This window comes from Camellia sinensis, chromosome 8 (genome assembly GCF_055761805.1).
Source record: "Camellia sinensis isolate YWXY chromosome 8, ASM5576180v1, whole genome shotgun sequence".
NCBI lineage: Eukaryota > Viridiplantae > Streptophyta > Magnoliopsida > Ericales > Theaceae > Camellia > Camellia sinensis.
This window is the reverse complement of record NC_138968.1, coordinates 95,658,987-95,686,362: the sequence shown is the minus strand read 5'-3', so window position 1 is coordinate 95,686,362 and position 27,376 is coordinate 95,658,987. Positions and strand designations below refer to the sequence as shown.

Sequence of the window (27,376 nt, the reverse complement as noted above, 5' to 3'; positions counted from 1 at the left end):
GGGCCAGTGCGGACTTTCGCAGCAGAGCAATTGGGGTCCCCGAACACCTGGCGGTGCAGGAGAACCGCGCTTGCAGAAGCCCAGTCAGCTCTGCTCTCCCCTTCCCAAGCATATGATCCAATGCGCCGGGTATGCGCATGGAGATAACATACGCTTCCTCCAGCTTGAGCGACCTCGCCTCCTCCGCCGCCGCCGCCGATCAGACATCCATGCCGACGACTGGGCGTCCGGTGAGGGTCATCCCCTTGGAGCACCCCACCGCCACCACCTCCACCTCCTCCTCTTCCTCTTCCTCTTCGTCTTTATCGAGATGGCGATCGAAGCTGAAGCGCATGACATTCGAGGAGTGGATCGAGCTCTTCATCCCTTGTTACCGTTGGATTCGAACCTACAAATGGCGCGACTATTTACAGCTCGATCTCATGGCCGGTATAACCGTCGGCATCATGCTCGTCCCCCAGGTTCTCTCTCTCTCTCTCTCTCTCTCTCTCATCCAAATTGTCCATAGCAATCGTTTCATGTGTATGTATGCGTGTATATACATATAATAACAAAATTTGTATTTGAATTTTGTGTTTTTGTTTTTGTTTTTGTTGGGTTTGGCTCGTTTTTGATTTTTTCCACACCTGTCTTACTCGTGTCGCAGTGATGAGCAAACCTAGTTTTAAAGTTTTTATCTTTGTTTGCTTTCAATTCTCAGAGCGTGGTTTTGCACTGTTCGTACGTTTGCCGTGCTCCCCTTAAACTATTTGTTATTTTGATTTCCCAAAGAGCTTAAATTCATTAGTTTTCTAGTATTAGTTTGTAACCGAATTGATTTGATTTTTGTTTTTGTTTTTGTTTTTCCAGTTCTGTTGATTTGCTTTTTCCAGTTCTAGTGATTTGTTTTTCCAGTTATAGTGCTTTTGCACTTTAATATGCTTTGGTTGAATCAATAGCCTTACATGTTGGATAGGTGTAGTTTTTTTTAGTTTTGTTAGAGGATCCCCAAGCCTTCACCTTCTTTTTTTTGATCATATTTGTTCAACAATTTATATCAAATGCTTGATTTGATATAACTCACCCCTATGGTGAGAATCAATTTTTTGATCAAATCTTTTCTAAAATATTTAACCTATTCCGAAATTCTCCTTTAACCAATTCAGATGAAAAAATTTGATCTCCAATCTTTCATATTTTAACAATTTTATCAAATTTAAGTGAAAAAAGGGTTGTTGGAAATATGAGGAAAGATTTGATTTTTATCCCTCCTTCGATGAAATTTTTGTTGAAAACTTGATTTGATATAAGTTTGATCAATTTTTTCATCAAATTTAAATTTGATGAAGGATTGGAGATGCTCTTAAGTGGGTTTGCACTATGCCCTCCGTAAGATCAACAAAATTCAGTGGGAAATTGGATCGTATTTTGTTTTTATCAGCTGATGATAATTGGTTGAATGTGGTTGCTTATCTATTCAAGATATGGGTAGTACCTTATTTATTGTTTACTTACATATATATATATATATCATTTAGTTTGTTGAGGACTAGAAATAATGCAAACATTGTATTGGAGGGCTAAGCTGTTTAATATTGAAGATTAGATAGGTTGTCAATTAACTAAAAGTGTTGGCTAGTGAAATAGTGCTTGTTTACACCCAAGTCTTGGTTAGTACTTCTGTACTGTTCTGGACCCCTTAATGAGAGTTTACAGGAACTCTAGTATACAAAATTCTGATTTGTTCAAGTACTTAAATGGTTGATGATAAAAATGCTTTGCTTACCAATTTTACTTGCTGGTTTTTCCTTACATCCTCACAGACCTTACCGGTTTCATGCATGTAGACCATTCAAATAGCAGGCTACAATTTTTGGATTGGGTAAAATATCTTAGTCAGTGTTTGTCCTCTTATGGGGATGGGGTTGGAGTGGGTTTAAAGGTGATTTACAAGATTGCATTTCGATATTGTTAATTCAGTGTGTTTAATTGTTTGTTTAATGTTTGTGTCACCAGTCAATGTCTTATGCAAAGTTAGCTGGGCTGCATCCGATCTATGGACTTTGTAAGTTTTTAAATAGAATTATCATGTTATCCAATTTGTATCGATTATATTTATTGCAGAAATATTGTTACAACTTATTTCAACTAAATTCTGTTCTTCAATTTTGATAAGATTTACTTTCAATTGATTTCTGCATGAAATTAGTTTTTTCCTCCTTTTTAATCCGAAATTTATGCATAGATAGAGCAAATTCTGTATTTTGATATCTTCGAAATTTTTGAAGTGCATGAACTTGAGACTGGACATTTGAAGTTTAAATATTTTCCGGTATATGTTTTTTATCTAATACTAGTGATCAGAACTCAATTGCGATGACATTGTGGCATTTTTCAATGTCACAGTGCAGCTACATGATAAATGCTTTAGTTGGCTGATTTTACTTTGGTAATTGGGTTGTAATTTGCAAATCTTTCCTTATGTATCATAACGGCTTATGTAACTGCGGCATTCTTGTTTTGGCTTTGCAAGTCAGATTCTGGTTTTATCCCTATATTTGTCTATGCCATCTTTGGGTCATCTCGCCAGCTTGCAATTGGTCCAGTAGCATTGGTTTCCCTCCTGGTCTCTAATGTCTTAGGCAACATAGTTGATTCATCTGATGAGTTGTACACAGAACTTGCAATATTATTGGCTCTGATGGTTGGGGTTTTAGAATGCATAATGGGGCTCTTGAGGTACTTCTTCCTTTTCTGGTTTGCTTTCGTTTTTGTTTTCATTTCTGTTTTGATATCTATTTTTGTTTCAGTTGTTCCATAGAAACTCAAAGATGCAAAGTGGGTTTTGCAGACTACACAACTATACTTTCTCTTGCACTTACACCACTTCATAATTTTTAGGAAATAATGTTTGTGTATCTCTTTGTGCATATGTTTCCTCTTGTACATGTCAAGTTCAATCTTCTCCAGAAACATAAGAAAAGTTTATAAAACCAACTGAATCTTGTAAGCCGGCTTGTGGATATTGGTGTTAGAAACAGTTATTTTAGTACGTTAAAGTTTCTGAGACATCCATATTCATAAGGATGTAAAATAAATTAAGATGGTAGTATTGTAAATTTTAGTCTGTACTGGTCACAGAATTGTTAAATAGTAAATTGAATCTAATAATTCAATTTTATCTTTAGCTCGGCAACTTTTGTTTTGAGTGCTTAAGCATTTGATAGTGGGAATAGTACACATGATGATTGGTTTCCCTTTTTTGTTGTTGTTGCCATCATTATCACCATTGTTGTTGCTATTATTATTATTGTTATTTTCTTTTCTTTTTTTGATAACTGGGTGTCTAAGCCATACATGCACCTCAGACTAATCCCAAGGCCTTGAAGTTAAACGATTGGGCAAACCTGTCGTGGCCCCTTGGAGGGATTCGAACTCAAGACATTGGATTTTATCCTCAAGTCTTTACTGCTCGGCCAACCCCTTGGGGTTTATTATATTTTTTGACCTTTACAACTCACCTCTCTAATTTTTTGGATGGATTTGTAATGAATTATTGAATGCTTATTTCTCTGTCTGTAGGCTTGGGTGGCTTATTCGTTTCATCAGCCACTCCGTGATATCTGGCTTCACAACCGCTTCAGCCATTGTGATTGCCTTGTCTCAAGCAAAATATTTTTTGGGATATGATATAGTACGAAGTAGTGAAATTATTCCACTGATCAAGAGTATAATATCTGGAGCAGACAAGGTATCCTTTGCATGCCAAGTGATAGATCCTTTGAAGGGTAATCTATCCTAATGTCTGTATTTTCTCATAGAACTACATTTTAATACACCCTTTAGTCCATTTATAAGATGGTAGTTCAAGGATTTGTTACTTAAGCATAACATTTAATCACATGTTGATTAGTAGTTTAAAGAAAGTTGTAATATTAATGTATATAAACTGAAATGTATCTCGTAATCCTAATAGTTAGAATCCCATCCACTTCTAAGACATTCCTAGATCATTGTCAGAGTGTCGAACACATGTGCTGATCTCCATCACGATGTTATGGTGTTTTTCATACTTTCAAATAGCTGTAGTGGTTGGTCACCCAAATGATACGAGACAAGAATATTTGTTAGTGCACATGGGAACTGGGTGAAACTATGATGTATCTATTTGGGGATAACAAAAATTTTGTAAACATCAAGGAATAAATGTTAATTCCAATGTTCCCCATACAACAATTTGAAGTGGTATTCATATGATACATGTATCATGTTTTGTATGTGGTGAAATTTATGTTGGTTTGCTTCTATTTTTCTTTTGATTATACATGTGATTATAATTATAACAAAAATGTAGTCAATTAGAGACAAGACCTATCACCATACAATTGATTAGTCATGAGCTACATTTCTTTGAGACAGAGTACGTGGAGTACAATTTTAGTAACAGTAACAATGGAAGGAGAAGAGAAGTGAAGATTGAGGACTGAGCACTATCTAAGAGTGAACATTTTCATTATTAAGGATCGATTATCACAACGGCTGGGGAGATTGGAGAAGATGTGGTCCATAAAATTAAGGCAGGTGTCTTAAGTAGAGGAGTGCGTCTGGGGTATTGTGCGATAAACGAGTACCCACTAGACTAAAAAGGAAGTTCTATAGAACGGCTATTAGACCTGGGATGAAATGTTAGGAAATTAAGAAACATGTAGATAAAATGATTGTTGTTGAGACGAAGATGTTAAGGTGGATGTGTGGCAAGATTAAAAAAGACAGGGTTAGGAATGAGTATATTCAAGAATGGGTAGGAGTAGTACCGATAGAAGATAAGTTGAAGGAGAATAGATTGAGATGGTTTGGTCATATACAACGGAGACCAACAGAGGCAGTTGTGAAGAGATGCGATACAGCGATGGTAGATAGAAGCATTAGGGAAAGGGGCGGCGGATCTAGATTGACCTGGGCTAGTGTAGTAAATAGAGATATGAATCTCCTTAATTTGACTGATGATATGACTTTGGATAGAGTCGAATGGAGAAAAATGATTCATGTAGCCAACCCCATTTGATGGGACGTAAGACTTGGTTTGGTTTGGTTTGGTTATACAAAACTTCTTTAAGTTAATTATAATAACCAAGAGTTCTAATTGAGCTCAAATTTCTTATAATCTGGATAACCTTTTGAATTCATTTATGTTGGTTGAAAATGGTTCATGAATAGCAAGTGATCAATGCATTAGAACCGTAGAAAAAAAGTAGGAAAAATATAAAAAGAGGAGTGTTTTGGGTCCTTGGTAAACTATCTTATGTGGCTATTACATTTGGCTGTAGTGTTTTTGACACTCCCTTTTTTGACAAGGCAGCGGGGTTGATGCTTCTACTGACACACTTGATAAATAACCAGTGGTCTGATATTGCTGTATTTGTTTTGTAAGTTTGATATCTCAATCAGTGGCAATCTATATAGCAATTGGTAGTGAATAATTGTTTCTTAATTTAATGCCCCTTTGTATGTAATTTAACAGCTATTTTATGTTTAACCATCTAAAATTAATGTTTACCTTGTCATTTACTTTGGTAATATCAGGATGAAGGACTCACCTTTTTTTTTTTTGTTGATTTAAGTTTCTGTTCAACTTGCTTTGCCTTAGAGTTTTACTGATTCAAACTGTTCTCAACACAAATGGTGATTTCCTTTTGTAGTTCTCATGGCCCCCTTTTGTAATGGGATCAATCATACTAGCCATTCTTCTGGTTATGAAGCACTTGGTATGAGCTTATAATTGGTTGTCTTGTGCAGTTCTTGTGTTTACCTGTAGCATTCTAGATTGGCTAATCATTTGGATGGTTTCTTGTATAGGGAAAATCAAGGAAGTACTTGCGGTTTCTACGGGCAGGTGGTCCCCTTACAGCAGTTGTTTTGGGTACAACCTTTGTGAAAATATTTCATCCATCTTCAATTTCTTTGGTGAGAATAACATGAATTGAGGTTATTCTAAACTCTACTGGAATTGATTGAATCTTAACAATATAGCCACGAGATCATTTCATTATAACCTTAGGCTTAGAAGTAATAATATAAAGTTAGCATCTTTCTTATTTATTTATTTACCTTTTTGTTTTCACTTGCTGTCATCTAGAAGGTATCTATTTTTTCCCAAAGATATAACCTTGTGATCCCTTCTACTTGGAATTTCAACCGAAACTGAAGTGAATCAGTTGTTTCTTTTGATATTTTCTCCTCTCGACTGCAGTGAATCCTACTGTGCTATCCCACCATATTGAAGACAGTACTTTGTCAGTGCTTTTGTTGTGGCATAATGTTCATACACACAGCTGTACAGCTTATATTTGACAGTATGGGATGATATCCGTTGAGTGTGAAAGCACAATGGAAAGTCAGAGACTATATCATGAGGTCTCATAAGGAGACTGACCAGAAAGAAAGGGAGTAGGCATGCGGTTGAGAAGAAAAGCAGCAGTAAGAATTGCCTCCCCCTAAAATGGAGCCGGAACTGAGGCAGAGAGAAGAAGAGACCTAGCTATTTTAAGGAGATGGTGGTGTTTACGCTTGGCTTGACCATTTTAGGCAGGTGTATGTGTACATGAAGTTTGGTGAATAGTATCCAAATTGGCTAAATACTCACAAAACTCATTTTTAAAATATTCTCTACCCAAGTCAGACCGTATTGTAGACCCAAACTGAGCAGTAAGCATAGATTGAAAGGTATGATATATCTGATAGAAATCGGATTTATGAGTTATAAGATAAACTGAAGTATAACGGGTGTAGTCATCAACAAATGACACATAATATGCAGAATCTCCTTTGGTGAGAACAGGAGAAGGGCCCTAAACGTCAGTATGAACTAAAGAAAATAGTGTATTAGATATAGAAATACTTTTATGAAAAGGTAAGGCTGTCATTTTGGCAAGTTTACACTCTTGACATTCAGTAAGTTCACTAGGGGAAACTTTACCCAATATACTAGACTGAGCTAAAGACCGTAAGCGATCAGCAGACAAATGTCCGAATCTAGAATGCCACAAGTAGAAAGGACTAGACAGAGGATCTAATTGAAAAGAGGAAAAGGCAGTCAGAAAGGTTGCCATAGGCAGATGCAAGCTCTCCACTACACAAAGGTCTCCAATGCTACTGTTGGTCCCAATCTGCCACTTGGACATCCGATCCTGCACATAATAGATAGATGAAGAAAAGATAACATCAAAATCAGAGGCATCAAGTTGATTGATAGATAATAAACTGACAGATAACTAAGGAACATAAAGGACAGATGGAAATAGAGACAACAAATATAGCAAATGGTAAGACAGACCTAACAGATATAACAGATATACCAGACTCATTTGTAGCATTAACAGTAATAGGAAAGGGAGGGGGAGTACAATTTTGAAGTAAGAAGAGATAGGGAGTCTTATGATGGGAGGCACCAGAGTTAAAAATCCAGACAAACGAAGAGATAGTTGAAGAAGAATCAAACCTGAATGAAGAAAGGAAACAACAGAAACAGATGGGGAGGGCTAAGAGGTAGACAGAACATACTGAAGCTAACCAATTTGGGCACTCAAGGAAGCCAAGTCAGGAACAAAAGACTGAGCAGATGCAGTATAAACGGTGAGAGGAGCACGAAACTGATTCTGAGACTGTTGAAGGGACGAGGTAGCTAAACGTCCCTTCTTGGGACAATGATACTTCTAAAGGCCTCTCTGATGGCAAAAGGTACACTCATCAATAGCAAGAGACATAATAATGACCAAACTGAGGGGTTTATGTGTAATAAATTAGAACACCTGAAGGGAGAGAGACCTCACAACCTGAAGCAAAATGGCGAATCAGAAGTCGACTTGAGGCTGTTGATGAGTCGACTCGAATAGAGGACCCGACGAACCAAATAGATCGCTGACCCAGAGAACTCAGAGGGAGAGAGGTTGAAGTCGAGAGAAGTCGAGGAAGATAACTCACACACAAGAACAACGATCGAAGCACACAGAGGCAAGGAGAACCAGAAATTGATCTAGGAACCAGATGAACCACTATTTCGATGGCCTAGAAGCCAGATAAGGTCGCGTCACAGATGAAGACGACGACGACGGCAGCACTAGGGTTTCGAACCAGATCAACGACGACAGCACTAGGGTTTTGAACTAGCTTTGGTACCATGTAAGTTTCTGAATAAACTTGTATATTCAATTATGTATTTGATTACAAAAGACCCTAGATTATATAGCCCTAACTCCTAAACCAAAAAAGGAAAACACAATCCGCCTCAACCACGCCTCAATCATGCCTATACACAATCACGCTTATAATATGTATGACCATAATCATGCCAAATATAGAATAAACACAATATATTCTCACAATGACCTAACCGTTTCAATACCTTTAAACAATAGTTACTGGGGATCAAGTGACATTTTTAGGTTTTCTAGTTGTTACACTCTTTTCTTTTAAAATTTCCGTCTTTGTGGTGCCAATCAAATATGCATTTTATTGTTTGGTGCTTAGTTAACCTTGTACCCTTCTCCTTCCTTAGGATGAAATATTGCTCCTTGCATTCTTTATATCAACAACGAAAACACAAGTTCAATTTTTTTTTTTGAAAAGTAAAATTTGAAAGGAAAGCAGAGTTAAAATAGTGCCACAAGTTAGATCCATTGGCAGGTTTGTATGGAGTATGGAGCTACTATCGCTTTCAAGTATAGCTTGTGTGTAACGCACACACAAGGGAACATACGGGTACAAATTGCCCCATCCCAAGCCTTGGGCTCTCATCAACCCTTGAAGATGTGTTGAACATCACCTCCTAACGTCACCCTTAAGGCTCTTTAGGACAACCACAGCCTTCTTGTCCCCAAGCTTGCGTACACTACGCAGATAACTTACTATCTGTGAGTTACAAGAGTTCCTTGCATCATAGGATCTTGGTCAAGCCTGTGTCCTATAAAATTGGAAAAATACGAGCAAATGTTGAACATGTAGATCTTTCTACCTATTTCCAATCTGTTATTGTTGTTGTGGGAGGTAGGTTAGTGAGCAGGCTGTGGAACCCTATGGAAGTTGCAGTGGTTTTTGATATGGTGTTGAGTCACCGTAGAAGCGTTGATCCAGCAAGAGATAGCTGGTTCTCCAGAGGTCTGATGGTCTTATTATATTGGAAGGGAATGCCTTTTAGGAGGTTCAAACCAGATGAGTTGGCCGCCACTTTTGGCTGACAACCGTATCAGTAATCATGTCGGGCATCGGTCTATATGAGAGTCCGTAATACATGTCACGGTGTAGGTCTCTTGAAGGACAATGAGACGAGCCTCCTTAACAAATTCTTAAACTCTAACCTTTAAGCCACAAGAACCTAATGATCTTTTTGGATTGCTTGGGTGTCTGATGACTGTGGTGCCAAGGCCTAGGTTAGCACATAAGTGTCTAGGTGCCTTCTTGAGGTTCTTGGAAAACTTTGCTTGTAGATTTTAGGGTAAAGATTGCTTCGTTAGAGAACTACTTGGTCGAACTGGGAAGACCAAGCTTGAGTGTTCTATGGAGATGACCATACTTGGTCATAGAGTGAGTGCGATAGCACTTGTGGGGGGCCATAGCCGAGTGCGTTGGCTCAAGGCTAGCACTAGCACACTTGGCTATTTATGATTGATTCAGGTGTCACCTTATTAGGATGACACGTGGTTGTTAGATCACTAGCAGTCCCAAAAACTTAAGCTGTTAGGAAAGGGGCCCAGTCCCAAAAACATAAGTTGTTAGGAAAGGGGCCCAATGCATATCAGTCTCCAACACCTGCCTCGTACGTGCAACCCCGTTTTGCATGTGGAAATGCAAACGTCCAAACTTGTAGAGAAACAAAATGCACATGGGAAAATAAATACAAGTGAAGAGACTTGAACCTAGACCTCTTCTAACCTGAGCTCTAATACCATGCTAGATCACCACTAGTCCCCAAAGCTTAAGCTATTAGAAAAGCAGCCTAATAATACATATCAAGATCTCCAATAGGGGTGCAAGTAAAGCCACCAAACCAAATGAACAGAGAAAAACCGTCTGAGTCGTTTCTTTGTTTTTATTGGTTTTTTCATAGCTCTTGGTCAGTGCAGTTTGAAGAAAAAATTGTTGGTTTTACTGTGAATCTGCAATTTACAAAATTCTAAAGCGGAAGTAGATGAAATTGATCAGATAGATATTATTATATACATATAACTATATGACATGCTTTTCCATCATGATGCCTGGGTCATACATCTTTTGTATTTGAATTGTGTGAACAATAGAATAATTGTATGAGAAGATGGAGTAAGTGGATGGTGGGAACCATATTTTGTCTTATGCTTGCATGAATAGAGAGAAAAAAAGATGTGTAAATGTGATGTGGGTCCATGCCTTCTATTTATGGCCACATTAAGAGAGAAGTAAAGAGTGAGAAGAAGAGAGAGAGAAGAGAGAAGAAGAAAAGAGAAGTTTAGAAATCATGTTTGTGAATGGTAATTTAGAGAAGAAAAGGAGGTATTGATCGCAATTAGCCAAAAAAGGTCTTTTACTTTCTTTCTTGCCCTTATTCTCTGAGAGTGATGCACTCAGTATAGCGGTTCAATCATCAATGGTGTTTATGAGGGGAGAGCCATTGGTGGCAAAGCTATTCAGCACTGTTGCTTCCAGGAGCCATAGTTGCTGCTCTCATCAATTCTCCTTCGCATTACTTTTCTTCCAAGAAACCTGATGATGATCAATCAGGGTTCTAGTATGTTAATAGTCCTGATAGCTGTTTTTTGTTTGTTTAATTCCATATGTATCTGTATGGGATATGAAATATTTTTTGTTCATATGGAGAACTTTGAGCAGCTCTTTGTGTAATTTATCAAATTTGGCGACACCGATGAACAAGCACATAAGTGGATACGACTCCAGTGTGAATTCGTGTACTGATTGCTTGCTACATCTTGGAGTTAGCACCCACCTAGAGTCCCAAATTCTCAAATCAGTCTCTGAGCTCTTAGCCTCTCTCCATCTTGTTCTACCAAAACAATTCAGCTTCTCTCTGATTGATCTGAAAGTTAATTTTCCCCTTTTTTATGTTGGCTTATTAGTCATTATTATCTAGGTTTCCTTTTTCTTGTCCATAATTCCCAAACTGACTAAACCGAACTTGACTGAACTGGTCCAATACATATATATATATATATATATATTTCAGTTATTTAATTTTATCGGTCAGTTTCAGTGTTAACCAATACGGTCGGTTTGGTTGAAATTTTACGTCTCACCCCAACGGAACCAATTACACCCGTACTCTCCAACAGTGGCATTGGGAAGTTGATATGATGGTGACGAGGGTCAAGCCACGTGGTTGGTGAACCCATGTACCTACAGTTAGTTATTTATTTTGCCTACATTATTGATTTAAAAATGTACTCTTATTCTTTTTCTTTTTCAGTGGAAAATGATTTTTAATATAAGTTAATTGTGACTAGAGCTTGTGAAGATATTGGACTTGTGTTTTAGGTAGGAGATATACCTCAAGGCCTCCCAAAATTTTCTATTCCTAAAGAATTTGGATATGTGACGTCTTTGATCCCGACTGCGATTCTCATCACGAGTGTAGCGATATTGGTAAGAAAAAAAATATGTAAATCATGCAACTACTATTTGTTTTTATATTCGAACTTATCATTATTAATTCAACTTCATTATTCTTCAACTCTAGGAGTCTGTGGGGATTGCCAAAGCATTGGCAGCGAAGAATGGATATGAGTTGGATTCAAATCAAGAGGTATGCTTTGTAAGACCTGGAAATGCAGATGTTTAAATTTTACAAATCCTTCTCCATTACTGCATGTAATGAAAACTTCTGTCAAAATGAACTTGTCATCAAACAATATCATAATATTATCTTTTGCTTTTATTTAAGCCATTTTTAACCATACCAAATCTGTCAACTTCAACTTCGGCAAAATGGTGCTGAATGTGTCTGGCACAACTATTGCGTAAAGAGTTCTTAACATGTACTCATCGTCACCATTAAATTGTGGACAAAAAGTTGTCTGAAATTATGCATGGTGTTTTTGAGATCTTTGTTTGGTCATTTGTACCAACATAAAGTAATTTAAATGGAGTCCCAGTCATGTGTTCCGCCTCACAACTAGACCATTTAGCTATTCCTGTGTGGTTGCTCTAATACAAAGTGGAGTCTGAAGTTCATAATCTTCAAATGGTGCCGGCATTTTCTTGTAAGTTATGTTATTGGATTTGTATATGTTAAGTTACCAATTGTCCCAAAAGCTTAAACTATTAGGAAATGGGCCAACAATGTATATGAAGCTATTTAACACCCTCCCTCATGTGCAACCCTATCTTGCACGTGAATAAACAAACTGAGAACCACATAGAAGGAGAAGCAAACAATGGGGAATTTGATTACAATCAGACCTTACATTATATAGCCCTAACTCTTAAACCAAAAAGGAAAATACAATCACGCCTCTAATAGGAAAATACAATCACGCCTCTAATATGTATAACCACATGTCTAATTTAGAATATACACAATATATTCTCACACCCCCGCTCAAACTCAAAATGTTTTAGCAGAAAACACTGAGAGTTTGCTAAGAAGAAACTGAAGCCGAGCGGTAGTGTGAGTCTTGATGAAGAAATCTGCAAGTTACAAAGCCGAAGGAAGCGAGAGAGAGCGAGACTGCAGATGTTGGCAAACAAAATGACAATCAATCTCAATGTGTTTCGTCCGTTTATGAAAGACAGTATTGTGGACAATCTAAACAGCACTGCGGTTGTCACAATAGAGAGAGGTCGGAGAAGACTAAGAGACACCCAAATCAGACAGACACCCAAATCAGACAGGAGACAACGAAACCAAACAATCTCAGTAGTGGCATGAGCCATAGGATGATACTCAGCTTCGACAATAGAGCAAGCAACGACTGATTGTTTTTAACTTTTCCAAGAGATCAAGAAATCACCAAGAAACATACAGAAACCAAACGTAGACTTATGATCAGTAACATCACCAGCTCAATCGGAGTCAGCATAGGCTACCAAGTCCAAAAAGGAAGTAGAGGACAATAGTAAGCCCTGAAAGATGGTACCCCTGAGTTAGCGAAGAATGCGAACCAAAGCAGCTCACTGGGTAGAGTGAGGAGTAGAAACGAATTGACTAACCACATGAACAACATAAGCAAGATCAGGGCAAGTGACAATCAGATAAACTAAACAACCCACAAGCTCGCGATATAAAGTGGGTGCTTGGGAAGTTGTTATTTTAGTAGGTTATTTTAGTTTTTGACTATTTTAGTAGGCTAAAATTTTTGTGTTTGGCAAGATAGTTGGATTTTTTTTATAGTTGGATGTGATGTTTATGAAAGAAAAAGTGAATGATTATCGGTTTGATGTGACATTTTGTTTTATTGGCTATTTTAGCCTATTTTGTTATTTTGTAGATTTTAGTCCAAAAAGTCAAAAATAGCCTTTGCCAAACACCCCCAAAGCGATCATCCAGAGGGACACCATCAGTAGAGTTAAGATTCACATTAAGCTCCATAGGTGTATTAGAAACCTTAGTATCAGTAAGACCAGCACGGTGAATGACTTCATTGGCATACTTAGCCTGAGACAGAAAACACCTTTTTGGAGAAGAAGCAACCTCGATGCCAAGAAAATACCGTAATGGACCCAGATCCTTCATTTCGAAGGTGCGGAAGAGATGCTGCTTTGGCCTCAGAGATACTAGAAGAGTCAAAGCCAATGATGATCATATCATCTACATATAGTAAGAGAGCAACAAAACCGGCCGAGATATGTCTCAAAAATAAAGTAGAGTCGGAAGCAGAAAGATGAAACCTAAGCTCGATAACAACAGTCTGAAAGCGATCATACCAAGCACGAGAATACTGCTTCAGACCATACAGAGCACGCCGAAGACGACAAACCTGGCCAGAAGAATGGTGAAGGCCAGGGGGAGGACACTTGTAAACCTCCTCAGTGATATGACCATTAAGAAAAGCATTCTTAACATTCATCTGATAATGAGGCCAAGAACGAACAGCAATGACAGAGATCAAAGTACGGATAGTAGTCATCTTGGCAACATCAACAAATGTCTCCTCATAATCAATACCATACTCTTGAGAGAAATCTTTGGCAACCAAACGAGTTTTGTAGCACTTAAGAGAACCATCAAAATGAGTCTTGACTTTATAGACCCATTTGCAACCAACCAGATTCTTATTAGCAGGCAAGGGAACCAAGTCCCAAGTACTAGTTTTTTGTAGAGCAGACAACTCATCCTCTATTGCTTGAACCTAATAAGGATTCTGACAGGCCTCCTTGTAAGACTAAGGTTCGGAAAAAGAGTGAATAGCAGACAAAAAAGTACAATAGGAAGCAGAAAAACATGTATTAGACCAACCCAACTTGTTTGGAGGATGACATGCTCGAGTAGAAGATCGGTGTGTAGCAAGATCTGAGTCGTCAGAAGTAGGAGGATCAACAGCAGGGGCAGAGACAACTGGTGGAGGAGGAGCCTTGAGACGAGAATAAACTAACACTGGAGGAGGAGAAGAAGCCGAAGGAGGAAAAGCAGCTAGAGGTGAAACAAGAGGAGAAGATGGAACAAGCTCAAGAGGGACTGTGGAGATGTTCTCATTAGATGAAACCTCAGAAGGAACTGGATCAATATGAACTAAATCCTCTTTAGAAATTGGGGTGGTAAGAGGAGGAAGCTGAAAGTAAGGTAGACGTTCGAGAAAGGTAACATGGTAGGAGACATAAAAGCGACGGGAAACAGGGTCATAACAGCGATAACCTTTCTGAGTGAGATTATAACCCAAAAAGACACATAGGACAAATTGGGCACTAAGTTTGGTCCTATCTGTATGGGGCAGATAGACAAAACAAGCAGACCTAAACACATAAAGTATGGAGTAATTAGGAAGTTAAGAAAACATAGCCTCGTAAGGAGACCGACCAAAAAGAAGGTATACGGTTGAGAAGAAAAGCAACATCCAGAACGGAGGCAGAGAGGAGAGACGTAGCTGTCTCGAGGAGATGACGGTGTTTACGCTTAGTTCGACTATTTTGAGCAAGTATATCAGTACAAGAAGTTTGGTGAATGGTACCCAATTTGGCCAAATATTCACATAATTTAGTTTTAAAGTATTCTCCGCCCTAGTCAAACCGCAACAATTTAATACTAGACCCAAACTGTGTAGTGACCGTAGACTGGAAAGTACTGTATATTTGGTAGAAGTTAGACTTATGAGTTATAAGATAAACCCAAGCGTAATGGGTGTAATCATCAACAAATGACACATAGTATGCAGAACCCCCTTTGGTGAGAACAGGAGAAGGTCCCTAAATGTCAGTATGAACTAAAGAAAATAGTGTATCAGATATAGAAGTACTTTTATGAAAAGGTAAGGTTGTCATTTTGGCAAGTTTACGCCCCCGACATTCAGTAAGTTCACTAGGAGAAACTTTACCCAATATACTAGACTGAGCTAAAGACCGTAAGTGATCAGCAGACAGATGCCCTAATCTAGAATGCCACAAGTAGAAAGGACTAGACAGAGGATCTAATTGAAAATAGGAAAGGCAGTCAGAGAGGTTGCCATAGGCAGCTGCAAGCTCTCCACCACACAGAGGTCTCCAACTCTACTGTTGGTCCCAATCTACTGCTTAGACATCCGATTCTGCACAAAACAAATAGAAGAAAAGATAACATCAAAATCAGAGACATCAAGCTGACTGATAGATAACAAACTGACAGATAATTGAGGAACATAAATGACAGATAGAATAGAGACAACAAACATACAGACGGTAGGTCAGACCCAATAGATATAACAGACATACCAGACCCATTAGCAGTATTGATAGTAATAGGAAAGGGAGGATGAGTACAATTTTGAAGTAAGGAGAGATGGAGAGTCATAAGATAAGAGGCATTAGAGTCAAAATCCAGACAGACGAAGAAATACTTAAAGAAGATCTAAGCAAACCTGAATAGAGAGAGGAAACAATGGAGGCAGGCGGAGAAGGCTGGGAGGTAGACAATATATGCTGATGCTGACTAATCAGTTTATGGTGAAGCTCACTAATCTGAGCAGTCAAAGAAGCCAAGTCATTATCAGGAGCCGGAGCAGATGTAGTAGAATCGGCAGGAGGCCAAACGGTACACTGAGGAGGAGCGCAGAACTTGATTGGAAACTGTTGTGAAGACGAGGCAGACACAAGCGAAGCAGACATGCATCCCTTCCTGGGACAATGATACTTCCAATGACCTCTCTGATGACAAAATGCACACTCATCAGAAACCAGAGGCATCATAGTAACCAGAAAACTGAGGGCTTCAAGTGCAATAAAACAAAATAGCCAAACTAGGGGTTCAAGTGTAATAATCACAATCTGAGGGGTCAAACTATAATAATAAGGAACTTATTTAGTCCAAACAAGAATAAAAGAGAACTGGGTCAACCAAATGTTAGAACCAGGTCATGACTATGAGAGATGTCACAATGGGCGACTTCGAACCACACGCAGAGAGAGACAAGAGTCGAAGTCGACTCTGGAGCAGCCGACACAGAGTAAAGGGTCAAAGTCGAAGCCGATCGAGAGGAATAAGGGCAGACAACTCTTCGATCATGCAAATCGAAGCAGGAGAGAACCAGGGATGCAACAAGATGAGCTAGATGCAACTCACTAACCAGAACCAAAACTAGAGAGGATGAGTTACACAACCGCGACTCGTTCTCTCTGGGGTTGATAACAATCGAGGTCCGAATCAGAGAAGGAGATGCAAGCTACAGACGGCGAACCAGAAATTCCACTAGAATAGTCACGAATCAAGAGAGAGAATAAGCTCAATCAATTCGTGATTCAGAAACCAAAGAAAGAGTTGGTGAATCAAGCAGTTAGGGTTTTGATTACAATCAGACCTTAGATTATATAGCCCTAACTCCTAAACCAAAAAGGAAAATACAATCACACCTCTAATAGGAAAATACAATCATGCCTCTAAGATGTACAGCCACGTGCCTAATTTAGAATAGACACAATATATTCTCACATTGAATCCAAGACCTTTTTCAACCTAAACTTTGATAACATGTTAAGTTACCAATTTTCCCAAAAGCTTAAGCTATTAATCAACATCATAGGTTGCATCATCAATGCTAAAACAAAAGGTTCACATGGAACCTAAACATTAATTAGTATGCTTTATATTTGGTCCATGTTTCATTTTTCCATTTGATGAAAGCACATTGCTTCCGAGGCTGTAGCTTCCCATAATTTAGTAACTTCAATAGTTTATGAAAAAAATTTCAATGTAAGGTCTATCAGTGGAACCATATATTATGAAGTGTCTTTAATTGATTCAAAGATGTCTTTAATGATTACAGGCTTAGCACAAAGAGGGAAAAAAAAAAAAAAAAAGGAAAGAAGAGTGTATGCAATCTTGTTATCCCTTTCAAATAGGTGCATTTGGTACTTCATTAAATAGATTTTTGTTTGGAAAAAAGTAGCTTTCATACGGACGATTTTTATTGAGTTGATTATGTAGCTTTGGAGAATCCATTACCTTAATATCATAGAATGCTTCCGTTGGTATCATGAAGTGGAAGATCTACTATTTCCCACACTTCAGTTTGGAGAGATGAAGTATATTCTCTAGTGAAGCAGAAGAATGCTAGAAAACTGTAGTTGCAATAATGATGATACTCCAATAATGCAATATGAATATCGCTAATGATAAATCCACAGACATTATGGGGGTGGTATAGATAGCCCTCTCTCATCTTATGGGGTCCACATTTGTGAGAGTTAGGGCTTTGATGCATTTATCTTACTACACAATTTGGAAACAAAGAATCAAGAACCAGAAATAGCAAGAAATTGGTGCTTCTGTGTAGTTGTTTGGATCTTCAAACCAAAAATGCTGTTTCTTTTATTTGAACAAAGAATGGGAAAGCAGTTCTGACTGTTTCAGTTGTTTTTTTGTTGCAGTTGTTTGGTCTTGGTGTGGCCAATGTCTTTGGTTCATTCTTTTCTGCATACCCCACAACAGGTGAGTTTTTTTGGGGTCATAAGCTGCATAGGGGGTTTATAGTAAATCTCAGAGCAGAGATGGAAATAAAAATGATACACTTCATATTTTATGACTCTTATGCATCTTTGAACCACTCTATTAATGGGACATACTTCTAACTTTTAGGAGACAATTCTTCTGTTTTGAATGTGTTGTGTAGGTTCCTTTTCTAGGTCGGCCGTCAATCATGAAAGTGGAGCAAAAACTGGATTATCTGGAATTGTAATGGGAATCATAATGGGTTGTGCACTTTTATTCCTGACTACATTATTTGAGTCCATACCACAGGTTTGGTTTCCATGTTGATTCATTGATGTGTTTCTTTAGGAGGAACTTCATTAGTAGCCCAGATAACCATGTCCAATTATCTTGTGGATTCTTATTTCCAAAACCAAGTTTTGCTCATAATATTAATTTTCCACTGATTTTTGTGGTGCCCATCAGAAACTTTAGTTGTTTGAGAACCTTTTCACCTATTGTTTAATTTGTTTTTCTTTTTGTTTTACCTGCTTTATTGTTCCACTTATCAAGAGATATGTCTTCGAGTTTGCTCATAATGTATCTTGTGGTCTCTATCATCTCCACAGTGTGCTCTGGCTGCCATTGTGATTTCTGCTGTAATTGGACTGGTGAGTTTATAAGATTTTAGACTTTGAAGTCCATAATCTTGTTTAGGTCCACATGGTTGTTGTACTGTCCAATTTGCTTGTTGTCTGTGGTTTACTTTTCAAGTAGAATATATTGGTTTAGCATTTGACATTGATCTCAAAATAAATTATTAGCTTCCTTTGACTTTGGCCATCCTGCAATGTTTAAGGAGGTCTACTTATGCCCAGATTCCTCAGACATGCAAAACCAAGTAAGAAATATCCCTCTATTCCTTGTCAATGACGGAATTTTAACATGCATGGTCAACCACAAAAAAGTTCATGGTAGAAGAATGGGGATCCTATATTAATTATTGTTGTGTCAGGTGTTTTAGTGTAATTTAAGTGCATAGATATACGAGGATGCATTGTACTGATTACTTTGTTTAGATTGCAACTATAACTTTTTGTGATTGTTATTTTTCAGGTGGATTATGAAGAGGCTATCTTTTTATGGCATGTAGACAAGAAAGATTTTCTTCTTTGGACCATTACAAGCGCAACAACTTTGTTCTTTGGTATAGAGATCGGTGTCGTTGTTGGGGTGAGCATTAATATATATATATATATACATATCTTTGTGACATGTTACAAGTTTTGTGGGATATTAGGACATACTAGTGTCAACTTTGCACACCCTAACAGCTAAATCTTTCTTAGCTATAAATATTTCTAGGCTTACAGAAATTGCAAAATTTATCAACTTTCATTGTTAATCCGATATCCTTTGACATCATTTTAGGGGATTCTTGAATGTTTTTTTAAATTTCATAGTAAACTTAGAGAGTAGTTCATAGTGCATCTCTTATAAAAGTAAGCAAAAACTCAATATGTAGTTCTTGCGATTTGACTGCACTATGTAGCCAACGTTTAGTTCTTACTTCTTAACCATGAGGCATGAAAGTTTTCCCTTTTGGCTTTGCTAATGCACATAGAACCTTAAGGTGGATGATGATACCCTTAGGTGCATACTTCCTAGAACATTGTTGTTAAAGGTGAGCCTAGGACCCAAAAAAGTCCTAGGCTCGTTAGGGCTTGAAGAAGTGACAAAAGTAGGAGAATAAATAAGAGTCTAAATATATATATACATATTTTAACCAAGCCAAATAGATAATGACCACACTTATTATTATTATTATTATTAAACAATATATAGATGGACACACACAAACAAAATGGTTGAGTGATAGCAGTTGAATAGAATAGCATAGGTCTTACAGTTTCAACAAATCAATAACATGTTCATCTTTCTTCTTCTCTCTCTCTATCTCTTGCTCCTTCATCTTCTCTTTTTATCTTCTATCTTCTCTCTATTCCTCTTTCGCCATTTTCAGCTCTTTTTTTTTTGTGTGTATTTTTTCGAAAGAAGCAGTTCGGAACCGTTACGTAACGGTGTGTAACAAGCCGTTACGGCGCCGTTACGACCGCTACGGCAGCTGTTACGGCCGACACACCTGTGAATCTCAATCACACTGCAAAAGCAGTCGTAACGGGTGGTAGTAACCACCACAACCGTTACGTAACGGCGTCACGTAACGGTTGTGGATGTTTTTTAAAACCTTTACCAGATCCATTAACAGTATTAATAGTAATAGGAATGGATGGGGGAATACAATTTTGAAGTAAGGAAATATGAGGAGTCATATGATGAGAGGCACCAGAATCAAAAATTCAGACAGAAGAAGGGATACCTGAAGAGGACCCAAGCAAACCTGAATGAAGAGAGGTAAGAGCGGAGGCGGATGGGGATGACTGAGAGGTGGACAGGATATGCTGAAATTGTGTAACCTGAGCACTCAGGGATGCCAAGTCAGCATCAGGAGCCGGAGTAGATGCAGTGTAAGCAGCAGGAGGTCGGAAAGTACTCGAAGTAGGACCGCGGAACTGTGTCTGAGAAGACAGAGCTGGCTAACGTCCCTTTTTGGGACAATTGTGCTTCCAATGACCCCTCTGATGGCAGAAAGCACACTCATCTGGCTCTAATGGTCCTTTCTTGGGTTTCGCAGTGGCCTAAAGCTGATGAGGAGGTGGGATCGATAACAAGGGCGGCTTGGTAGGGGCCAAGAACATAGAAGGAGGCGAAGTCTGACTGGCCGTCTTAAGACGGGTTTCCTTAGAAAGGAGTTCATGAACAATAGCATCCACAGAGGGAAGAGGAGATCGGTGAAGAATGCCACCTCGAATAGCCTCATACTGAGGGGAAAGAGCTGTTAAGAACTAGACTAAACGACCCTGCTCTTGAAACTCAATATAAGCGTCTAGTATCTTGAGACTAGGTGGTTCCATAAGAGCCAACTAATCCCAAACACCTGTCATCTCAATATAAAAGTCCTGAATAGTCTGATCCCGCTGACGAGCACTCTGAATAGTTGTTTCCAACTCATACCGCTTGACAAAGTTGGACTGCTGATAAACACCGAGTAAATAATCCCACACTTCCTTGGCAGTACTGTACTTGGAAAACATCATTCCAATACGGTCATCCACAGAATTATGAAACCAGGTTAGAACTTGGGCATTATCACAATCCCAAGTGTCACAGGAAGACAGATACCCTTCCGCCTTCGGATCCGATGGACGAGGAACAGAACCAGAAACATAGCCTTATTTTTTTTGACCAAGAAGAAAATTTTTCATGACACTGGCCCAATAGGCATAATTGCCACCAGTGAGTTTACATTTGATGGCTTGGATTTTAGTATCCGACATTGTAATAAAACAAAATTTGTAATAAACAGACGAATATGGGGCTTTAGTGCAATAATCCTGAAATAGGGTTTTAAATAGAAATAGCTAAGTTGAAGACACAGAGAGAGAGGCTGAGGCTGAGAAACGAATTAGACACAAATCGTGAGGAAGAGAGAGGCGGACGAACCAGAGAGCCGAATTAGATGGCTGCGAATCGAATCAGACAGAGATCGCAAGGAAGAGAGAGGCCTTCGCGAGACGAACCAGAGAGAGCTAGGGTTTCGAACCTTCGTGAGTCTGTAGAGAGACAAGTCGCGACTCCGATGGTGACAAACCAGTCGAACCAGAGAGGGCTGATGGTGATGACCTAGACAAACCAGAATGTCACCACTTAGGGCTGATCACAAACCAGAAGAACCAAGGCGGGTTCAAGATCGATGACCCTTTGACCAGCGAACTATGATAGCGACAAGCGAAGCAGCTAGGGTTTCAAACCTAGCTCTGATACCATGTAAGATTTCTAAACAAAACTGTATATTAGATTTAATTGAACAAAAAATACATACGTCACTCATTTATATAGAATATTAAATCGTAATCCTAAACAAATAATACATCACTGATATAGTGTTCTATTAGATATAGAACACTAACACTAATTCCTAATCCTAAAGGGAAAAGGAAAATGGAAAATGGAGAACAGTGTTCTCACAATCATGGCAAAACCTAGAACTCTAATACCAAACTGATGTAGGATGATTAGGGACAGGCTGTGAGCACTGTAAAGAAAATTTTCTGTGGGTTTTTATGGTTGCTTAAAGCTGAAAATCAATAGGAATTTTAGGATTTTAATTAATGAATGGAATGAACTATGTTTAGGATTAATCAATGTTCCATATATATATATATATATATATTTTCTTTTTAAGTATCTTTATATCCATCCGGCATGCCTAATTGCCTATCATTCATGTACCCTAACTTCACTCAAGCTCGAGTTTATGTTGCACCTTGCACTTGCACTGTAGGAGACATTGGCATTTTAGCACGTGTTGAGCATTTAACTATGGCGTAGAAGCTATGTACATTGGTGCAGGTGCCGGGTGCAGGTAAATATGTGTCTTAAGTGTTAGATTCATCTAATTCTCATGCCCAAGGACATGAGGATGGGTTGTAAATTACATTTTTTAAAAATTTCCTTCATTTATTTAGGGTAAAATGATTTTATTTTATTTTATATTTTCCTTCTTAATAACACACAGCTTTTCATGCATAGAATAGGAGTTTCATGCGTAGTTCATTGTGAACTTTTCTATTTAAACATATTTGGTAGGTGCATATATGACTAGACATGTTGGACACATATCTCATACCCCAGTCCAAGTGTCAAGTGTCCGACATGGGTACTTCACAAATTTAGTAGAGTCTATGTAACATAGCCCTGAAGTGATTTCATGACAAGAAGTCAGTACTTTGATTTTGATTGTTGCTCAACCAGGTTTTGTTGTAGTACTTTATCTCTACTTGAATTCACATCAACTTTTTAATCCCCCACCAAGTTGATGAGGTATTGAAAATTGTAGGTTATGAAAGGACCCGTTAATCTATTATCATGGATGTTAAATTCATGATTTCATACTGCCAGAGACTGTAGAATTCATTGATACTGGTGATCCATGTGCTCATCTGTTGGCATGCTATTAAAGCCAACACCAGGTTATCTTTAACTTTGTCTCTCATCCTTTTATGGTCACTCCTGTATAGACTCCTATCCTGTCACCTCTATACTGCCCCTAAATTTCTTCCCTTGATTAAAAAAATCACAATCTTCCAATTGCTTTTTCCAACCATTGATAACCTCCCTTAGATAACTAAATATATATTGATAGGTAAGGTCAGGAGACCCAAACTCTCTCTCGTTATTGGTGGAGAGAATGCGACCTAACCTGTTGTGTTAAGATTGTCATCATTCATTTCTTGATAGAGACCCGTGTGCCACCCCTTTGAATATTTAGAGATGCAAAAATAAATAAATAAATAAAATAAAAATCTGGTGACAGAATGATCAGTTGTGTTTTTATTATGGAAAATTGTTTTTTTTTTTTGGGTGAATATTATGGAAAATTGTTATTCATGCTGAACTGACCATACTAATTGAAGCATAAAAGTTGAAGATATGATAGGTTAATTAAGATAGTTGTCTATCTATGTTATGGGTCACCATAATCCTTGAGCCATTTATGGTACTATTGGTTGAGGCCCATACTTTATAGTTCAAACTGGCAAGGGTTAGAAGCATTCTGTTTGCTCTCCCTCTTTTCCCTTTTTTTTTTTCTCCCCTTCATTTTATTTAAAATTTTTTTATAGGTTTGAATTATGAAGAATGGTATTTGCGATCTTTACCGTTGTTTCTTATCCATGGAAAACTGAGCAATTCTAGTAAGTTAATGCCTGAGTGTCTGTGGAGGTGTTGGTTTGCACAATCCAAATGTATGGACAACTTATACCTTATTGTTCTAACTTTGTTTGGCTGTTGAGCTGAACGCTTTGTATTACTGTTTAGATTTCCAAGAATCTTTGTAGCTTCTCAATTGTTTCTTTTGATGCATTGTGTGATAGTCAAGGATAATGAAGAGTCTCGTTTTCATTAGTGGCAACTTCACTACATCCTTTCATATGTCCTTCCAAATTTTATAGTAATTGTCAAAACAAATTGACCTTTGCTCTTTGCTGCTGATTGTGCATAAAAAGTAGTGTTCTGCATTTGTAGGTAGCACTTGAATATCTTTAGAATGCTGGATAAGTCTTTGCTTATTAAGTGTTGCAAAAATTAAATTTGTAGGTTGGTGTTTCACTTGCTTTCGTCATCCATGAATCAGCAAATCCACATGTTGGTAAGCTTATTCTATCATGATAATATGCATGTGCCTGAATGTCTCATGTTAATCATAATCTTTTTCTGGATTCCAATATCTCAGTGTATTATGCAAGTTAATTGGTTTGATCCAGTGTTTTTGATTCCTTGGTCTGTTTTGGATAATCATTTATCTTTATCATCGTTGTTGTCTTAATTGTCACCATCAATGTATTCATCTTCATTAACTTCATCATCATCTCAAAGCCTTATCCAAATGGACCGGGATCAGCTGCAGAAATTTCACTTTACCTTTCCATTCTGTCCAGAATCGTGATTTTTTTGTTTCTTTTCCCCACATTGAAACTTCTTCATCCTTGGCGAGTCCTTTACATTAGCAATTGTCCCTTGAAGCAAACTTGTGGACTCTTTCTCATTTTATCATCCCTTGTACCTGATGCACAAGGCTCCCGCTCACAACAAGGTTTGAGAGAGCTAGTAGGTAAGCAGCCTTACCCAAATGTTTTTGTGGAGACTGATTCCTGTTACTCGAACCCGTGTCACATTTGCTGGGGCGGATAATACTTGCCGTCACGGCTGGTCACAACACAACCTGTGTTCATCATCTCATCGTAAATTCCATATTTTTTATTGGCTTCTTCTGCACATGTTTGTTCTTCATACCAGTTGATTCGGTAGAAGTTCCTTGTTGGCAAAATGGCAAAATCTGCTTTGGTGTTTGGATTGCAAAATAAGGAGTTGGCAGCACACACCCTGTTGTATATTTTATGTGCATCCATATTCAGCTTCCTGGATAAATACTTCACGATGCAGTTTTATCTCCTTATTCATGAATTTGTTTAATACTGCAGCTGTATTGGGGCGTCTTCCAGGCACCACTATTTATAGGAATGTTCAACAGTATCCAGAAGCATATACTTACAATGGGATTGTGGTTGTTCGAATTGATGCACCAATTTATTTTGCCAATATAAGTTACATAAAAGACAGGTGAGTCAATTCCTTTATGTGAAAATTATTAGTACAGTGTAAAAATGAATCTAGTTTTCAATTGTTTGGCACTACCTAGTTTCCAAATTAAGGGAGAAATTTTGAATTATCTGGTGTTCATTTCTCAGGCTACGGGAATTTGAATTTGAGGTTGATAAATCTACAAATCGCGGACCAGAAGTTGAAAGAGTTTATTTTGTGATTATAGAGATGGCACGTAAGTTTTCTTTCATTTTGTGTTTTCTTCGTGGTGTCCGCAAGTACCTTTCTATTTGACCCCATACTGAATTCAGTATTTTCATTTTCACATATCAAATATTTTGCAAGAGATGTTATACACCAATTGCCATACTATTCTGTTTTCCTTTCCCAGTGAAGTTTGTATTCTCTTTGTGGTTTCTATTTTGTCTTGTACTTTTTCTAAGATTTCCTTGAAGTCTTTTCCATTGTTCAAGACCTTTTTTAATTTGTCTCCCTTCAATTTCTAATCTATATGTAGTCTTAAGGTGGTGGTGTTGTTCCATTGTTTTATATCCATAATATAGTAAACAAGTCTCACAGGGTGGTTGGCCTAGTGGGTTGATGACTGGGGTCTGGAGATTTGCTCCCTCCCAGGTCTCAAGTTCGAATCCCCTAACCAGCAATGCATACATTGGGGTCACAGACCGCAGGGCATAAGTCCTATTTCAGAAGGCTTATTTGGGTTGTGGAGACTTAGTCTGGTGCGTAAGCTGGCCTGGGATACCCTACATAACAAAAAAAAAAAAAAAAAAAAAAAAATGATGTGTATTAATCACTTCTATCTGAAACATCATAATGTCGTTTTGAGTAGCTATTTTCCATTCCACCTTTCTGCTGCTAAATTTGATCAGAACATGATGCTGATGAGCTATGAGTATTTTAATATTTGAAATCTGCTTTATTTCATTAATTTTATTTTGTAAGTTTTTGCCTGCATTTTCAGCTGTTACATATATAGACTCGAGTGCAGTTCAAGCTTTGAAAGACTTGCACCAGGAATACAAGTCAAGGGACATTCAGGTTGAAAATCCCCCTTACTGATGAATGGATTATAATACTTAAAAGTAATGATATTCAGTGTAAGAGGTTAGAGGTTTAAAGTGTAGTGTGAATATCATTGCTCCATATTTATTATGGTCTGTTACATCTCTCAAGGCCTTCTTGTTCTTTCTTTTCCTTTTAATGTATTTTGTTCTATCTCAGTATTTTGGATGCAGAGAATAAAAAATCCTCAAGAACATAAATCGGTATTAGTCTGTGTAACCCTGGTTTATATTGCAGATGGCCATTGCCAATCCAAACAGAGAAGTTTTGCTGGCGCTAACAAGATCTGGTGTGGTTGAACTTATTGGTAAAGAGTGGTTCTTTGTGAGAGTGCATGATGCTGTTCAAGTCTGCCTTCAGCACGTGCAGAGCTTAGACGTCTCACCTAAGGCACCAAAACCATTATCTGAAGATAAATCCACTTTCTTTCAGAGGTTGTCGAAACAGAGAACTGAGGAATTCCCAACTGCTGACTTGGAGTCGGGTGAAAGACATTCTCGGATCTCCAAAGATGCAGACCCTCAACTGGAGCCCCTGTTATCTCGGAAGTCCTAAAACTTGTGCCATTGTTTTGTGAGGTAGGGCTATATATATATGCATGTATACATACATTTTCACACGCCAATGCGTGTATATTGTTTATCCATTTTTTCCCAGCATTTCTGGGTGGTTTTATTTTATTTTATCTTAGTAGTTGTCTCCTTGTGAACATGCACTTCATGGCTACGTATTATAATGGGAAATTGAGTCCCTGCCATGCCCATTCAATTTAAATGTGTTGGTGTGAAGAACTACAGTTTATCTATGTTGTTGATGGTGGATACAGAAAATGTTACTTTGCTTTAAAGAAAGAGCACTGCAAGTAACTAACTATTGCTGGTTAGGCTGTATTGAAGTGTTTGGTTTGTTCTCCCTTGCTATAAGATACTGATGTTCATCATTATTACCATGTTTGTTTGGGGGATTGGATTTGGGGATAGAGGAGATAAGTAATTCCATAAAATTCTACATGTT

General features: G+C 38.0%; 1 protein-coding gene across 9 annotated transcripts; it reads left to right on the top strand.

Moving 5' to 3' along the window:
- On the top strand, positions 1 to 27,153 carry LOC114278094 (sulfate transporter 4.1, chloroplastic). Of its 9 annotated transcripts, XR_014337957.1 has the most exons (19): positions 1 to 461; positions 1,996 to 2,044; positions 2,517 to 2,718; positions 3,562 to 3,730; positions 5,679 to 5,744; positions 5,836 to 5,943; positions 11,500 to 11,607; positions 11,702 to 11,767; positions 18,016 to 18,076; positions 18,258 to 18,385; positions 18,685 to 18,726; positions 18,915 to 18,956; positions 19,172 to 19,288; positions 24,275 to 24,326; positions 25,159 to 25,297; positions 25,426 to 25,514; positions 25,859 to 26,019; positions 26,262 to 26,338; positions 26,600 to 27,153. XR_014337957.1 is itself a non-coding variant. In XM_028220084.2 (18 exons), the coding sequence occupies exons 1-18, from the start codon at positions 132 to 134 to the stop codon at positions 26,915 to 26,917; spliced, it is 2,163 nt and encodes a 720-aa protein (XP_028075885.2). In that variant the 5' UTR covers positions 1 to 131; the 3' UTR covers positions 26,918 to 27,153. The 9 variants fall into 9 exon arrangements, 8 of the variants coding, with proteins under 8 accessions (XP_028075885.2, XP_028075889.2, XP_028075886.2 ...); XM_028220084.2 differs by lacking the exon at positions 25,859 to 26,019; XM_028220087.2 differs by lacking the exon at positions 25,859 to 26,019 and having other exon boundaries at positions 24 to 461; positions 2,513 to 2,718.
- Positions 27,154 to 27,376: the final 223 nt, after the last annotated feature.